We start from the raw sequence: 18,365 nt of genomic DNA, 5'->3' as shown, positions 1-18,365 counted from the left end.
GGAAACGCGCGGCGCTGCGCAGCGGCAGAACATAAAGCCCCTTAAACTTCGTAAAGCAGTTACACTCTCCTCCTCCTTGTTTCTCCTCTCTTTTACGCTCCCTCCTCGACCATGGCGCCGCCTACACTGCGCGAGCGTAGCAACGACGGCAACATGCGCTCCTCGCCACTCCGTAGTCTCCGTAGACGCGTCTCGAGCAAAAATGGCGCTGATGCACGGCGCGAGGGCCCACGTGATGCTATTAGGCCAATAGCGACGCGGCGTCGGCCTCGGCCAGAGCACTCGAGGAGGAGGCGGCATTCTTCAAAGCGTGGCAGTACTTTACGAAGTTTAAGCGGCTTTAGGACTGACCACCCAACGACATCTACATCTGCGGAACTACCTGCTCTTCGCGCTGCACTTTGTTTCGTCAATCGGGAACCACCTCGACAATGGTCAATTTTCAGTGACTCAAAGGCAGCCCTACAATCTGTGCTATCAGCTCTGCGTCGCGGGCCATTCGAACAGCTCGTGCTTGATATTAGATGCCTACTCCATACATCACACGAGAAAGGACATCACGTGACGTTTCAGTGGCTGCCAAGTCACTGCGGCGTCATAGGAAATGAAGACGCCGATAAAGCCGCTCGGACAGCTCTTGAAGACACACAGGAAGAGGCCATACCACTTTCACGGTCCGACGCAGCCTGCAGACTTCAAGTGCTTGCACGGGAGATTACGCTCTCTCTATGGTGCACACCAAGCAGCCAGACCAACCGCAGCAATCAACACGAGCTGCCCTCATTGATGCATCTCTGTATGCCAACTGGACTCCGCCGAAGTGAGGCCACCCTGCTTTATCGCTTATGGCTAGGGGTGGCCTTCACGAAATCCTACTCGTTTCGCACTGGAAAGACCGACAACGCTCTCTGCAATGCCTGTCTTTGCGAGGAGACGCTGGAACACATTCTGTGCGACTGTCCTGAATATAATGTTCAGAGACAGTCCATGGCGTCCGTTCTAGCGCACCTGGACAATAGACCATTGTCAGTTGCAACCATTTTCACATATCGCCGACAGAAGACGTCGCAGCTGAAGGCGACGAAGGGACTACTTCGGTTTATGAAGGATACGGGCTTGGACAAGCGGCTGTGACAGTGATGTCGCGTACCGCGCAAGAGTGACGGACCCTAACTGACGATGTGTTTGCTGTGTTATGTGCTCTCTCTCTCTCTCTCCTCCCATCTTTCATCCCCCCCATCCCACTCCCATGTGTAGGGTAGCAAACCGGTTAGGCTAAACTGGTTAACCTCCCTGCCTTCCTTCTCCACTTTTTCCTTCCTTCCTTCCTTAAGCGGCTTTAGCGGAACACCTGTGGCTCGGTGCTACTAGTGGCGCATGCGCAGTAGTGACTAGCGAGCGAGAGAGAGAAATATCCCCGACGAAGCGCGCGTTGTGACGGAGCACCGGAGCTCCGAGCCTCCTCGGAGCACCGCCTCGGCGAAATCGCAAGTTCGCGGTCAGTAAAGCTTTCGCTTTAATCAATGAGAAAATTGTACAGCGACACGAAAAACTCGCGATACAGCTTTCGGTTGCTCAGTACGTGCTACATAAAAGTGTTTTTCCGAGCCTGAGAGAAGCCCGCGAATACACGCAAAATTGCCAAGCTACTGGCCACTCGAGGTACTTTGCGTGTATTCGCGGGCTTCTTTCACGCTCGGAAAAACACTTTTATGTAGCACGTACTGAGCAACAGAAAGCTGTAGCGGGACCTTTTCGTGTCGCTCTACAATTTTCTCATTGACACATGTCGTCTACTATACTATTTGAAAAGTTAATTAATTAATGAAGATAATTCTCTAATGAAGCAGAATGAAAAAAAAAACGGTTTGAGTATCTCCAAGCGACGGCAAACAACAGTACCTTTGTGCTGTCCAGCTACGGTGGCATTTGCGTACTATTAAACTTTGGCTAATGTTAGCTGGGACACCCTGTGTAATGGAAGCGTTCAGCGTACACGCACTCCTAAGACGACCATTTCGCTCAATTAAATACCAGGTCCTCATAGCCAAAGTCGCAATTTCACCCACAAGTAACATGATCCGTGCAAACGGCCCATGGTTCTCATTCCGACGTCGCTTGAGGGCAAAAGGTTGATCTACCCGTCGGTGAGCGGATCATCTGTGTTGGTATCCCGATCACTCTATTCGGATTCATACGGCATTTCAGTTACAATCCAAACGACTTTCATTAGTTGCAGATTCTCTCTACGCAACCATTCCTGATGACGCCAGAGCAATGTACTAAGAAAAAATCTACCCTAAAGCTATCGCCGTTGACACACATTTTCTCGCAGCACGAGAACTGTGGTCGAAGCGGAGAACACGAATGCCAGCATTGGCGATTTCGGTCTTTTTTTGCAGGCGTATTCACCGAGGCGCTCACCTCGAGCAGGTCGCCGAGTGGCTCGTTTCGCAGCACCTGTCCCGCTCGCGGCGTGGGCAGGAAGTAGGCTCCCCCCACCAGGTCGCCTAGCCTGGATTCGTAGGTGGCCCAGTGGGCCGCGTTCACCACGCCCACAGGGAAGCCACCACGGGCAAGACGCACGGCCGGTGCCAGGACTTCACGCATGGACACCTGCGCGCACAGACAAACCCCTTCAGATGAAGAAAGATGAACCAACCACAGCGGAGTGCCGGGAACTGCTTTACACACGCTGATTGTGTCCAATATATATATATATATATATATATATATATATATATATATATATATATATATATATATATATAGAGAGAGAGAGAGAGAGAGAGAGAGAGAGAGAGAGAGAGAGAGAGAAGCTAGAACACCGACAGAAACATTCATACCGTGTACGATGAAAGCACGTACAATAAAGAACCAGAAAGCTCGCCTTCATGCATCCGCGACTGCATTGTAATGAGCAATTAAACACTTCAATTGGGGAAAGAATGGATTCAAATTGCGCTACGTAAGCATGCTGCCTGCGCAACCATGATGCGTTCAAGGCGTCAGACGCTACCAGTCAGCAACTTGGCTTTGCAAAATGCTTGGTACAATTTGTGTGCGCCCGAGCTTGTACGCGTGCGTGCGTACTCGTGTTTCTACTCTGTACGCACTGACACAAAGCTCCGCCCTATAGAGATTCCAACTCGTTGGGTCTGCGGCACTTTTTTCATGCTTTCTTGTTGCTTAGTGTTGGCGGTGAAGGGCCCTTCCAGTTTTTGCTGTTTCGCGCTGCCAATCGCTTACACATTCGTTCTCTTCCAACAAAAGCTTCAGTCGTCACTCAGCGGTCGTCCTGTGTGTCTTGTGTACGTGTTCTCGTGCTGCAACAAGCAGGTTACCTTACCAGCTGACCCAGCTATTTATCCTGCTGGTAAACTTATTGCCCCCTTTGGGGGTTCGGGCTCAAAAATGAAGTTGTATACCGGCTGTTTCAGCGAACACTTTCCATTTTTTTTTATTGCTTGTGGCAGACACCACAATTCTAGTCCATGAGCTGGTCTACTCGAAGAGGCAGACGTTCACAAAAAAAAATTGAAATGCATAATCGACTAATTGACAAAGATCACTAATTAAGCTTTTAGGTGATTACATCAAGGAGCACATTGCAATTCACAAATTCTACCCGGGGAGCTCGCAAGGCCGGTACACTTGGAATGAATTCTCAAGATCACATCAGTTTCGACATATTAATTCCCCAGCCTTGCGGAGAAATGCATTGGCGTTCCAGTTAGTTTTGAGCTTCAAGGCATGAAACGAAGTTTTATGCACTGAAGCACAAAAACGCATTACAGTTTAAAGGGACACTAAAGGCAAATACTAAGTCGACGTGGACTCTTTAAATATAATTCCTGAAACCTCGCACTGCTTGTCTCTCGCCAAGAAAATACTTAGTTTGCGAGATAATTGCATCTGAAGGGTCCGTATACCTTTATCGCAATTCGAATCTCCCGCCACCCAACCAGGTGAGTGGTGACGTTGCATACGTCATCACCACCCTAGCCACCATGATCACCCTTTGCTGCCGTCGGCGAGTAAAGCGGCGCCCGACAGACGGCGGCATCGAGCCAAGACAGAGTGGTGGATTCGGCGCTGCAGCTGCTCTTTGGTCAAGTGGCGTATACCGTTCGGTCATCCCGCGACATCACATGGAAGTTGAATTATCTGCTGCTTGCAGTTTGTGCGAGTTTCGCGAGCCAGCAAAACCAGAGCAGCACTACGCGATAACTATTGAAGCGCGAAAGTGTGGGCGGCGCGGAGTCGAGCGAAAACGAAACCTTTCGACCGCCCGCGTCGTTGTCAGGGTTATTTCAAAGAGTTCTTTTTTCTAAAAGTGAAGTAGAACTGCACAAGTAGCATTTCGTCTTACAATACAATACAAGAATGTTTTGTACAACGAGTGGTAGAGTACTAGGGACAGAATTTAACTGAGGAGTGCTTTCGTCATCGGGCAAGTACTTGAATGCCCCGGGGGAGTCTCTAATCATGTCCCGCATTTACCTCCATTTCTCTATAATTAAGGCTCTGTTCGCGGTAATTTTGGCGCCTTAGAGATTCTCGAGGCCTAATCTATCACTTTAGCTTGACTTAATATTTGCCTTTAGTGTCCCTTTAAGCATTATGCGTTTGACGACGCATACCTCGCAAATGGTGTCATCCACGCAATTATTTTCAAGTGGATATACCTTGCAATCTCAGCCGATAGAATTTGAAAATTGCAATATATGCCATAATTAGTTAAAAACTTCATGTGGAATTTTTGTTAATTAGTCTATTATGCGTTTCAATTTTTCGTGCAAGTAATGTCCGCCTCTTCGAGTAGACCTGGAATAGAATTGGGCTGTCCGCCACAGGCATTCTTTCAAAAATTCAGAAAGCTCACTGAAACGCCCTGTATACTACACATGCAGTTATTGACACAGGCGTTTCCAGCACTCATTTGTTCCTTGTGCAGACAGGTGAAAAGGAACAAATGAATTTAGCATGTCTGCATAAGTGAAGGTTAATGCAGAAAATTCGTGACATTGTCTACCACGGCAGTGGTCGTACACGTATGCCAGGATTGACCTATAAGGTGGCAGCGTTCGTCGAACGATGCCGTAAAGTACGTGTCACTATGAGCATGAGCAACGCGCATTACCTGTCCGCTGCCGCAGTGGCGCAGGGTGTCAAACCAGCCTTTGACGGCACCAGGAACGGTGGCCTCCATGCCAGAGTTCACACCGGCTACGAACAGCTCCCGGGTCAAGGCTGCAGGGCTGCGACCGCTGCGCGAACACATAGAACACTTTACACACACACAAAAAAAAATTAACTTTGGGGGTTTCGCATGTCGAGACCGCGATATGATGATTACCAGGCACGCCGTAGTGGGGTGGCTCCGAATTCAGTTTGCCCTCCTGGGATTAGTTAACGTGCACCCGATGCACGTCAGACGAGTGTTTTTCGCATTCCACCCCCATCGAAATGCACCCAGCTGCTGTGGCCGGGATTGAACCCGGGACGTGGTCCATACGTGGGGAATCGGCCTATGTACGGGGAGTGCTTAACCCCTGCTCCACCTGCGCCGCGGATCGGGATGGTATTGCACTATCTTCGCGATCGGCCCACGTACGGGGAGTGCTTAACGCCCATTTCACCCCCGCAGGGGCCGGGCCGGTATTGCACTATCTTCGGGATCGGCCCACGTACAGGGAGTGCTTTACATCTGCTTCACCTCCGCCACGGCTCGGGCCGGCATTGCACTATCTTCGGGATCGGCCCACGTATGGGGAGCGCTTTGCTTACAACGACACGAAAAATTTCCTTGGACGGTAGAGGTATATAGTTTGGCTGTAAAATTTCGCCAAACCAATCTCACGATGACTGTCGAAGGTAATACGTCAGCATTGAATCAATATGGCCACACAACGTATCGCCACCGTCGAAACGAGTTACGTTTGAGGCGTACACTGCAGCGGGACTCCTCTTCCGCGCTTCCGTTCGCGCCGCCGCGAAGACTGGGGCGGCATTTAAGATGCGTGGGGCACCGGTGCATGCGAACGCTGAGAAACGCGTCATGCGACAACAGGGTTTCTCTCTCGCGCTTCTTTCTGGACACGTTGCGCCATCCGGTGGCGCTGTCGTGAACTCAGCGCGTGGCCTCGTAGACGAGAAGCGTGGCGCGCTGGTGCCTGCGAACGCCGAGAATTGTTCCCTCGCTTGTCGCACTCTCAGTGGCACATAATCATTAACCCAAGCTGGCGAGATGTTCATTGAAGAGCGTCACATACCCAGTGAAATAATGGCACTGTGATAAGGCGTTCATTGAAAAGCAGCGCCTGCCCAATGCATTTGTTCTAGCCTTCTAATCATTCGAGTTGCCGTCCTTGAGTAAACTTTGTTACCTTGACTCGATTCCGCTCTGCATCGGAGAAATTTAAAAGATTTTTTTAGAGCGCAGCTCTTTGGCGTCCGTTCCTGGGTTTCGCGTCGTCGTCGGCGTTGTCGTCGGCCTCGCAACCAGCTCCGCCCCCCTTTCATCCCCCCAGCGCTAGCAGCGACCGACTGATACCGCTGGATGCCGCTGACGCCGCTAGAGAGTCAAGATAACGTGACTGCATAGAACACCGTCGCCGCCATGCAGAAAGAGGAGGAAAGGGTCCCCCCCCCCTGTTCTTGTGTGGCGGATAGGGTGCTCTTCAGTTGCCGACGCGCCGGTTATTTCACGTAGGCCCCGGCACGTCGACGAATACGTGACCACCTTCCCACGGCTAGACCTGGTTCTTAGCGCTGCGGAAGCGAGGGTATCATATTGTTTGTGTCGGCATCGGCGGCGTTGTCCCTGAAACCAACTCCGCAGCTGGGGTTGACTCACTATCGGCGTCAGCGGCATCAGTCAGTCGCTGCTATCTCTTCCCTCCTCCCTTTATCGTGTTGTCCGCTTGCTGCGCGCGCTTCTGCCCCCATCGTTTGCCGCTGGGTGTACACGCCGCCCCCCTCCCCCCTCTTCCTGCGAGTCTCCGGTTGTCAAAGCGCCGGCTCGAACTTAATTCCTTTCTTCGCTCCTCCTCCTATGCAACCCCTGTGCGGTGGCAATCAGAGAGCCAGATCGGTGGCGGCGGATCTGTATATGTGCACCGCCCGAGCCGAAATTGCCGCTGCCGTTCGCCCTGTGCGGTGGCAATCAGAGAGCCAGATCGGTGGCGGCTTGACATAAAGACAAACAGCAATTTACTAACACTTATGCGGGAGAACATCCCGTTCCTCTCGCTCGTAACGCGTCCCACGGCTGTGACAACCTCGCGAGGCACTTGTATAGATCTCGTCTTTGAGAATCAAGCATTGGTGTACCAAGTCGAACATATATCAGTCTATTTCTCCGACCACAAAGCTTCCTTCATGACTGTCAAGAACTGTTAGTGGAGTCTTTGTTAAAGGAATACGTGTGAAAAATAAAAAAAAAATCTGTGATAGCGCATACATGTGTTGCTCGATTTCTTTGCCTCAATCTATCGAAAAGGTGAAACAGCTTATTTGTTGCGCTCAAATTTCGCATTAGGAAGTAACGTAATCGTCGGTAATTTTTTTTCGTCATTGCAGAGCGGCGCATTCCCAATGGCACTGTGATAGAGGATCGTGGGGCCGGGGGCTCAGCACACAGTGAGAAAGACGTGTTGACCCGACATTGCCTTTACTGTTTATCGGGGCGCGTATGGCACAAGTACACAATACACTGGCGTACGTACAACACTTATACAAATCTAGAGCAGGCTTTGCGGTGCGCCTCTAATCGTCCGTGGCTACGCGGTGACGCTCGCCGACTTGAAGCGTCCGTTCTCACCCGCCAGGCGACTCATCCACGCGCACCACGGCGGTGTTCCCACAGTATTCCGAATGACCGCGGCCGCGTCGTCAGCAGAAGTTGCCGAGCCCCGGCACCGGGGATGGGGAAGACGGTAGCCGCCCTGGACTCGTGAAGCGTGACTGGCACGTTGGCGGCGAGTTCCGCTGGCTCCGGTCCATGCACAAGGTCGCCAGCACTGCTGGCGGCCACGCGAGCTGCAGCGCTGTCCGGTTGGGGCGGCGGGCTTTAGGCGGGACCGCAGGCACGGCGAACAGGGCGGACCGTAAGCCACCGAAGTCGTTGCCTGGTCCCAATGAGCTTCGGACGGTAGCCCGAACGGACCGGTAGCCACTCGTGCGTTGACCCGGTTGCCCTCCAAGAACGGGCGCCAAGGCGGACCGGTAGCCGTCTCGACTGCCACTGAAACCCGTCCTCCCAAGTCGTCGCCGGCCCGTACACGTTCCGCCGACCCGTTCGAATCCGAACGCCAGCGCGCGCTCTTATCTATGCCGCCGCGCACCATCATCCGCAGTTCATCTTTGTTTGCTTCGTCCGTAGAGCACACTCGTCTCCACTCGTCACGCGCATACAGTTAGCCAAGATAGTATCAAAGAGGTTCATTGAAGGCCAGCATAGATGAGTGGGACAAGTCGGCGTTATAGAGTTTCTTCGAAGAGTGGTGCCCAGTCCAGCATCTACAGTCCAGCATTCCAGTCCAGTATCTACAGTGACCCATGTCGACGTGATAGAACTTCGTTGAAGAGAGGCACGTGTGCGCATTGGCAAATACTCAGGGCACCCAAGTTGATCCGATAGCTGGATTCGAGCCTTGTTACCTCAGAAAGCAGCCCGATGTGCTAACCATTCGACCACGAACTACCAACTGAGCTATGGGTAGACGGGAAATTGCACACGAATAAATAGATAAATAGATCATAAATAAATGGATCACACACACACACACACACACGCACACGCACGCACACACGCACACACGCACACACGCACACACACACAGACAGACAGACAGACAGACAGACAGAGACAGACACAGACGGACAGACACAGACGGACAGACACAGACGGACAGACACAGACGGACAGACACAGACGGACAGACACAGACGGACAGACACAGACAGACAGACACAGACAGACAGACACAGACAGACAGATAGACACAGACAGATAGATAGATAGATAGATAGATAGATAGATAGATAGATAGATAGATAGATAGATAGATAGATAGATAGATAGATAGATAGATAGATAGATAGATAGATAGATAGATAGATAACGGGAAGGGCCTGACGTACCATAAAAACGCTAATGCATTAAAAGCACTTTCTCGCACAGCATAAATCGGCGTCACTGAGGGGCGGATTTTTGTAATGCTTCGAAAAGCGAACGGTTCATTGGCATCACGTGATTGGTCAGAATTGCGCTTGCGCCACCGGCTGTCAGAGACAGCGGGGCGGCACGCATCTGTCAATCACATTCAAAGCAAACCATTGTCAGCTAAGAGCGGAACCGTCGAAGGGGTGGTTCGCTTTGGTTTCGCTTGCTGTGGCTTGGCAGTTGATTTGCGGCCACGGTCGCGCCCACCGACCGCGCTATCCCAAAGGCCTGCGCACGTCGAGCACGCGTGCGTTGGTTGCTTCAGAAGCTATGACTTCCCTTTGTCGTCTCCTTGGCTTTACTCTCTCGGTCTCCACGACGGCCGGAGGTGCGAAATGCGCTCTAAAACATGACAGAAAATTATTTGCGCCGTCTCTGTCGGCTTTACAAGACCTTTTGCTAGCTGCGGTACGAGCAGGAGGAGATCGACTCGGGTGCCAGTGGCCATTCCACGGAGAGGGAGAAGCTGCAGTTAATTCCTCGCCACCGGCCTGCAGCTTCCAGAGTTCTGCCAGAAGGGAAGGATTCATCGGAATGGCCCAGATCTCTGTCGCGGACACTGTTCACGAAGTTCCTCTCGTAATTATTGTTGTTGGCCGGTAGAAGTGCTTGGTCAGCTTTCCTGCAACCCTGGCTGCCGAAACCAGACACATTTGCATGGCAAGAGCGAATTCCAAGTGATATCGCCAGCGTCCATTCAGCAACCAGAAGGGTTCAACCCAGGTCGCTCCAGCGCTTCCTTTGCTCGACTGATAAGACTGCGGAGTCATGACGGGAAGTGTGTAGAAATATCTTATTTGGCGGCCATTTTTTTTGCTCTAGTTCTTGAGTACAGCACATTCATTCTCAGTTTCAGTGCTGCGCACGCACGCCGTTAGCACGGCGCTCTTCAATTTTACTTCGCGCATGCAATGCAGGGCCAATATTTTGTAGTATTCGTTTACATTTTCCATTGTTTTTACCACGCTACGCGCTGAGGGGGACTGATCGCAGGTATAATGGTAGTGCGGCGGCGGCGTCCGAACCATATCCGAGCCGATAACCAAGGGCGAAAAAAGAAAGCAAAACGTATATGTACCGTCAGAAAGCGTGGCCCTATAGGACCCATTCCACGGTTCTAGTGCACTCGCTACTTTAGAAGTACTGGCACTGCATGTCTGGTGCGTGCATCGTGCAAGCTCGTGGTAGCAGACGAGGAAGCGCTGCGCTCGGCCAACTCTTGCGACTTAACGCTTTCGACGCTACATACCAGCAAGAATGAAAAAAATATACAATAAATTGCTTCAAGCATTGCGTAAACACGTGGCGTTGCACGTTTATACTTTAAAGCTTGTAATGTATTATTGACTTTATATTTTATATTTCTTGAGCAAGCAGGAGCATTGTGCTGTTCTACAAGGAAGGAAGGAAGGAAGGAAGGAAGGAAGGAAGGAAGGAAATCAACTTTATTCAAAGTCCTGCAGCCCACGAGAGCTTTGGGATCTCATGGAGTGGGCGTCTCCCACGACGGAACCGGGAGGTTGAGTTTCCTGGCGGCGTCGTGGACCTGCTGGACGGCCCAGAGTTTGGGAGCGAGTTCTTCGCTCCGGATTGCTTTTTCAAACTTGCGCTTGTCCGGTTCGGAGTTTACGTGAGCTTGCGAGCACGGCCAGAGTAAATGATATACGTTGAGGGATGTAATGCAAGTGGTGCAATAAGACTTGTCATAGAGCTCAGGCATGTAATGGTGTAGTCTGTTTTGCGTGGGGTATGTATCTGTTTGTAGCATTCTGAGTGTAACCGCTTGAGCTCGAGTGAGCGTGCGGTGTGGTGTGCTATAATCTATATTTATTTATTTATTTATTTATTTATTTATTTATTTATTTATTTATTGTACCTTCAAGTCCCGAAGGCGTTACAGAAGGGAGTGGAACAAAATACACAGAGCATGTGCAGATAGCAGGGTATAATAATAACAAAAAAAATTAGAAAGAAAAATATTAGAAAGTGCGGATTAACAAACGTATTCTTCAATAGTAGTTCTAAAAGCAGATGTATCGGTTATGTTAACAATTGAGGCCGGCAGATGATTCCATTCATTGGTAGTTTTAGGAATAAATGAATAAAAAAAATAGGTTCGTGCGACAGTGCGGAAAGCTCAATTTATGTCGATGGTCAGTACGAGATGATATATATGCAGGTTCGGACAAAAGTTCACTTTTTAATTCCGGATTGTAATAATAAATTTTGTGCAGCAGTGATAAGCGTGCTAACTTCCTGCGGGATGAGAGGAGAGGGAGGTTTAAAGTAGCCTTCATAGATGTTACGCTTGACGTCCGAGAATAGTAAGATTGAAACGCGCGCTACGATTTTGTATAGATTCTATTGTATTTGTTAAGTAATCCAAGCCAGGGTCCCATACAGAAGAGGCATATTCAAGCTTAGGACGTATTAGTGTTTTGTATAGAAGTAGCTTTAAGCTAGCGGGTGCCACAGAGAAATTGCGACGGAGGTAACCAAGCGTACGGTTAGCATTGTTAGTGATGTGGTTTATGTGTGTTTGCCAGGAAAAATCAGATGTTATGTGGACGCCTAAGTATTTATAGGAACGTTGTAGGTAGTAGTGTTTAGTGATTTCATTGTATGTAGTGGGGGCGTCTTTGTTTTCCGAGTGGTCGGGTGAAGCCTCACGGTCTGTAAGCGCGCGCGCAACCTCGTGTGCTGCCTCGTTAAAGTTGGGGACGTCGCCGATCTTTGGCCCTAAGTGTGCCGGGCACCAGTATGTGACGTGGTTCTTAATCTCTTTCTTTGTAACAATTCTGAGAGCCTGTGTGCAGATCGTGCCCTTTCGGAAAGCTCTGACAGCGGCTATGGAGTCGCTGTAGATATGGGAAAGATTGTCGTCGGTGAGCGCAACAGCGATCGCAACCTGTTCGGCCTGTTCAGGCTTCCTTGCAGTTATCGTGGCTGTATGTCTTGTGGATCCGCGGCCGTCCACAACCGCCACTGCGAAAGCTTTGTTTCCCGCGTATGCCGCCGCGTCCACAAAAGCTCAGCGTTCGCGGTTCGCCAAGGCTTGGTTAAGGAGGAATTGTCCTCTCGCTTGTCGTCTGCCCCTGTTTTCGGGGCGTACGTTTCTGGGTATAGGTCGGACCGTGATCTCGGCGCGGATGTCCCGTGGGAGGTCCGAAAAGTCTTTTTCTATGTCTCCTTGAGCAAAGCCTAGCTTCCCTAGGATCGAGCGCCCCGGAGGCGTCGTCGAAAGCCTAGCAAGCTGGGAGCGCTGCTTGGCTTCGGCAATTTCTTCCAGGGTGCTGTGCATGCCCAGGTGCCCAGCTTCTCCTTGCTGGTGCTGGTTGGAATGCCGAGGGCTTGCTTGGTGACCTTTCTGATTTGGGCATTAGGTCTGTCTTTTTCGGATCGTGACCAATTGAGCATTGCCGCAACGTATGCGAAATGACAGGTAACGAACGCATGTGTGAGTTTGATGAGATAACGTTCCTTGAGGCCCCTGTGCATATTGGCAATTCTTCTGATGAGCCCGATAGCGTTGTTGGTTTTGGTGATGAGCTTCTGAACCGTAGAGACATTGACGTCTTTAGCCTCTACGATCATACCCAGGACTCTTATTTTGTTGACGCACGGTATGGCGTGTCCCGAATCGGTTTGTACGGTAATTTCCTGATTGTAATCGAAGTCTCACGAGTATGGCCTGCGGCCCTTCTGCATGGGTCTGCGTACAAGCAGCTCCGACTTGGTAGGCGAGCATCTGAGTCCTGTGGGAATTAGAAATTCTTCTACGGTGTTCACTGCTTCTTGCAAGATGTCCTGCACCATGCCCGGGGTTCCTTTGGAGACCCACATGGTGATGTCATCTGCGTATATGGTGTGCTCGAGCCCGTGGATCTGTCCGAGTTTCTCAGCAAGTACCGCCATGGCAAGGTTGAAAAGCATAGGGGTGATGACCGAGCCTTGGGTGGTGCCCCTGCTCCCCAGTGAGAGTGCCTCCGTGGAGAGGTCGGCAAAACGGAGCGTAGCCGTCCTGTTATCCAAGAATGACTTCACGTACGCGTGAGATCTAGCTCCGAGGTTGAGTTCGGAAATGGTGTCCACAATGTACTGGTGAGAGAGGTTATCGAACGCTTTCTCGATATCCAACCCGAGAATGGCCTTGGCGTTTCTAATGGGGTCATCAATGATTTGGTGCTTTATTAAAATCTAGGTGTCTTGAGTTGATAGACCGGGTCTAAATCTGATGAGGGTGTGTGGTAACAGTCCCTTGTTTTCGAGGAATCTGGAGATTCTGTTCTGAACGGCGTGTTCAGCCGCCTTACCCAAGCACGACGTGAGTAATATGGGTCTGAGGTTCTCGACGCCCGAGGGCTTGTTGGGCTTTGGGATGAGAACCGTGGTGGCGTTCTTCCATTCCGGTGGGACCCTGCCGGAAGCCGAGACCTGATTGATTCGATCCGCTAGGAACCATACGGAGCCTTTGTCCAAGTTACGAAGGGCCTTGTTACTAATACCGTCCGAACCTGGGGCAGATTTGCCATTCAGGTTTTGAAGAACGGTCCTGATTTCTTCCAGGGGGAAGGGTTCATCGAGGTCGGGGTTGTCCGCTCCCGTGTACTGGGAACCGGGTGCCTCGGCCTCGTTTTCGTGGCTGCTCGAGAGTGGCATGTATCTTTCGGCAAGTCTTGCCATAAATTCCTGCTCGTTGGAGTTTTTGAGTTCGCGTTTCGCTATCTTGTCAGCCGCCTTGGTCTGGGAGCTTCTGGTTTGACCTTTGTTAAGAAGGTGTTTGAGCAGGTTCCAGGTTTTTCCCGATGTCATACTGCCATCGGCCCTTGCACATACTTCGTCCCATTGTAGGTTGGAGAGTACCACACAGTGGTGCTCAATGTCCTTGTTCAGTAGTGCGATCTTTTTCCTAAGTCTTCTATTGAGTCTCTGGGTACGCCATCTCTGATGTATGGATCTTCTCGCTTCCAGCATGTGAGTGAGCTTAGCGTCTATCCCGACTGTCTGGACATCTGTTTCGATTTCTTTTGTCGCGTTGCGGGCGTCCTCCTTGAGTTCTTGCGTCCACTGTTCTAGTGCAGCGGGCTTGTCGGTACGTTCCTTTCTTACCTGTCTAAACGCATCCCAATCCGTGTATCTCCACTTTCTTAGTGGTTTCAAGGCGATTGCCATTGACGTTTCCACAATGTAATGGTCGCTGCCGAGGTCGTCGCCGGTATTATGCCAGGTGGCCCCCTCGGTGTTGAGGACGAACGTGAGGTCTGGGGTGGTGTCCCTCGAGACTGAGTTGCCCATCCTGGTGGGGTAGAGCGCGGACGTTATCAGGTTGAAGCCCATCTCTTCCGCGTCGGTGGCAAGATTTCTGCCTTTGGCGCTGGTGACGCCGTAGCCCCATTCTGCGTTTGGGGGGTTGAAATCTCCGGCAATAATCAGCGGGTTGTCCCTGGCTTTGTCCCTGGCCTTCTTCGACAGTCTTCTGAAACTTTGCATTCTGTGGTTCGGGTTGCTGTACGTATTGAGTGCTAGTATGCTCTTGGCCTTTTTGACTTTGGGAAAGACTTCGATGAACAAGTGCTCGCATTTGCTGTCCGGATTACTCCTGTCAATTTCGGCCCACGAGAGCCTGTTACTGACAAACGTCGCTACGCCGCTGCAGGCTTTTGTGGGTGGAACGGCAATTGTTTCATATCCCGGAAGTGTGGGTGTGTCGGTGTTGGTCTATTGAATGAGTATGATGTCCGGCTTGCCTGTAGTGTGTCTGATGTGTTGTTGCAGGACCGATTTCTTTTTGCGGAACCCGCGACAATTCTGTTGCCAGATTATAAGCTTGATTGTTCGTTTGCGCTTGGTGTCTTTCGGCTGGTTCTCGCTTATTTGCCTTTTCCGTTTTTGCTTTCTACCATGGTTGCGGACTTTACCGCCATTTTGGGTGTGACGATGTCGCTTGTTGCAGTGTTTCTTCTGACCATGGGGGAGGCGGGGGAATTGGCCGGTGCCGTGGAGTGAGTAAAGACGGTTCTCTCGAGACCCTCGATCCTGGCGCCGAAGCCCTTCTCCATCACTTCTACCCTGTTCGTCAGGCCGTCGACCACCTCTACTAGTCTATCGTGCCCCTTCTTTAGTGACTCGACATCGAATTGGAGTTGACCTAGGTGTGCTAAGGATCTTGTCCAATTTACCGTCTATTGTCGCATTTCCGTGGTCTTGGTATTACGTTTCTTGGTGGCTGGTGTGCCCGCGGGTAGGGTTTGACTAGTCGTTTCTGATTCCGCTACGTTGGAGGGATTCGGACTGGGTGAAGTGTCCATGTGCATGTCCTGTGTCTGTGCATTTGATGTGCTGATTTGCATTTTCAGCAATCTATTCTCGTTATCCAGTTCTGTCATGGTGCGTCTGAGTTGAGCGTTTTCGTGCTCGAGTGCTTTGATTCTCTCTAAGATGTCTTTTTGTACATTATTATCTGGATGCGCTTGCAAGCTCACCTGAGATTGGTCCCTCAGTGGCCCGCAGTTAGTGGGCAGCGTCCCTGCTGTTGCGGAGGCCTGGCATCCCATTGTAGCCTTGACTCGCTGGGCCCAGCTGTTGTATCCAGCCGCGGGTGCAAAACGAACCCCGGAAGTGGAGCGGCCCTGGCTCCCGGGTGGGCGGGAGCCGCTCCTGCGATCTCTGCTGGCCGATCGGGATCTCGAGCTCCCTCTGGATCTGGAGCGTCCTCTGGGCTCGCGCTGTTCGTCAGGCTGCTGCACCGCGCCTGCGCCATTCTGCCTTAAGAGACTTGTCGCTTTTTCTCGAAGTTTCTTGGTCGCAATGGCTGCCTGCTTGTTCTCGATTCTTCACTTGCGTACCACGTACGGGACCTGGTATCTGTTCTTGCATTGCTTGCCGGCCGTGGGGTGTTTCTCACCGCACAGCGCACAGGAGACCTCTTCACAAGCGTGATCTGCTACGGGGTTTGGAATGCTGCAGTCCCTGCAAGTCTGCTTCTCCGGTGTGGGGAATACGTCTGCTCAGTGCCCTAGTTTATCGCAAGCCTGACATATGGCGATCTACTTCCTGTAGAGCGAGCACTCTACCCATGCACATCTGTACATCACGTGGTTGGGAACTGTGTCCTTCGAAGACCACGATCACCGTCCCGGTTTCCTTAATGCGCTTCGCCGCCAGTGCGAGTGGGTTTCTCGGTTTGACGACGGACCTGATTATCGTTTCTTGCGTGTTGGAGCGGAATGTTGCGAATGACTCCCTTGCACGTGTCGTCCGGTGCAGCCTGGTAGGAGAAGGCCTTGTACGTCTGCCCGGCAATGGTGACGCCCTGAATTTTCAAATATCCGTTGACGTTCACGGGTAGCGGGGAACTCACGACCATAATGTTCTGTTTGAGGTTGGGGCAAATCGTGTCCCCGTCGCACTGCGTCGGTTCGAGTCCGGCTGCTTCTTGAATGGCCTGCACAATTCCCACGTGTCCGGTTTTGGCGATGTTCAGTCCGCGGCGGATGCGAATTACTACTTTGGTGTCGTTTTGCGGGAGTAAGGGCATTCTGCTTGCCTTGATAATTTCTTTACGGACCGACACGGGCTTGGGTGCTTTCGCTCTGCCACGTTGGCAGCCACGTTGAGGTTAGACTTAGGCTTGGTCGTTCTTCGTGGGGCGGTGTCGCACCACCCGTTCCTGACGGAAACCTCCGAGGGGCCGATTTCTCGGCCGATCACTTCGTAATTTGTTGTAGTGCCGTTGGCAAGACTTGGGCAGATGTCTCTGTGCCGGCGAAAGCCCCAGCGTCCGTCCGAGCGGCGATCTCGTCAGCGAGTACGGCGTTAGGCTTGGCCGACATAGCGCCCGCCTGGGGCAGTCCTCGCGGTAGTGCACAAAATAAACTCACAGGGTCGAAAATGGTCTTGAAGCACATATCTTCATAAACGTGATGCCGCGGTGGGATGACACTGGTTTCGCAAAAATCACACTTAATTTGAGCAAATTGCGGGAGCTGTTGTTGTTGTCCTGAGTGACCGTGGCACATACCCACAGTGGGGGATTGGCCAAGAATCGGGTGGTTCAATTAGGTGCATAAAATATTAATGATAACAAGGGAGTTAACAATTTGAGCGTTGGAGTTTAAAAGTAAACGTTTTGTGTTTGGAGAAAAAAGGAAATAATCAGATGAAAACCGGATTTTAAATAATAATAATAATACATAAGAAATAAAAGAAAGCTATGGTTGGGAGGGAGAACGATCAATCTAACACGGAAATCGATTGGTTTCAATGAGGTAATTTTGGATTGTCAAGCAAACATTTCTGTGGCTGAACCCTATAATGGAGGCTCCAAAAGATAGGGTCACAGGCACTGATAAAGTTAGACCAATAGATCGAAGCGCGATTTCGAGTAGTAGTTTTCTTATAATAGAAAAACGTCGGCAAGACAACAAGAAAGGGTCTATTGTCTCCGCTTCGCCACAGAATGAGCATAATGGTGAGGGGACCAGACCAGACCTGTGGAGGGTTCGATGCAGGTACACGGCAGCGCAGCTTCGTGATGGACACTTCAATTTTCTGTGTTCGGCAAAAATCTCTGTGCCAAGGGTATAGGTGGTGTTGGTAATCCACAGAGTTGGTAATTGTGGAGCCTGGAACTGCCTGCATGACACTCCTGCGAAATCTAGCAGCAGTAACAAGAGCAGTCAAAGGGCAGTAAGGGAGAATCGGGCCACTTATCGATGCCTTGGCTAGAGTCTGCAATTTCACTTATATTTAGTCCTCTCTGACCAGGCACCCAAATCAAACGCACGCTTCTCAAGTAACCAGGTACCAATGAATGAAATGTCCTCATTACGCGAGAATCACTAGAAGCAGTAAGGGATGAGCACAATGATAACGAATCAGTGACTATCACGGCTGACGTAATTGATGGTCCTAATTTGCCTAATGTCAGAGCTCGACGCGACGTGTCCTGGCTCGCAGTCACTTCGTCTTCTTCCCCCTGTTCTACAAGCACGCAATACGATGACGTGCACTTCAGAGGTGGCACCTTCTCGTTTATTGGCCGTGCCCTCCCCTTCTCCCACCTCCGCCTTGGGGGCGGCGCATCTACTGATGATGATGATGTGTGTGGTTTAGTGGCGCAAGGGCCAGATATGGC

At 51.1% G+C, this 18,365-nt stretch overlaps 1 protein-coding gene across 2 annotated transcripts in view; it reads right to left on the bottom strand.

The window, feature by feature from the left end:
* LOC142568317 (glutathione hydrolase-like YwrD proenzyme) overlaps positions 1-18,365 on the bottom strand; it is a 65,751-nt gene that overhangs the window by 18,213 nt on the left and 29,173 nt on the right. For both annotated transcript variants that reach the window (XM_075678317.1, XM_075678318.1), the window contains 2 exons: positions 5,144-5,270; positions 2,425-2,616 (listed from right to left, as the gene is read on the bottom strand). In XM_075678317.1, the coding sequence (XP_075534432.1) occupies positions 2,425-2,616; positions 5,144-5,270 (319 nt within the window). The remainder of the gene's footprint in view (positions 1-2,424; positions 2,617-5,143; positions 5,271-18,365) is intronic.

This window comes from Dermacentor variabilis, unplaced genomic scaffold (assembly GCF_050947875.1).
Source record: "Dermacentor variabilis isolate Ectoservices unplaced genomic scaffold, ASM5094787v1 scaffold_18, whole genome shotgun sequence".
Lineage (NCBI taxonomy): Eukaryota > Metazoa > Arthropoda > Arachnida > Ixodida > Ixodidae > Dermacentor > Dermacentor variabilis.
The sequence above is the reverse complement of the archived record's forward strand: the minus strand, read 5'-3'. Positions and strand labels throughout refer to the sequence as shown.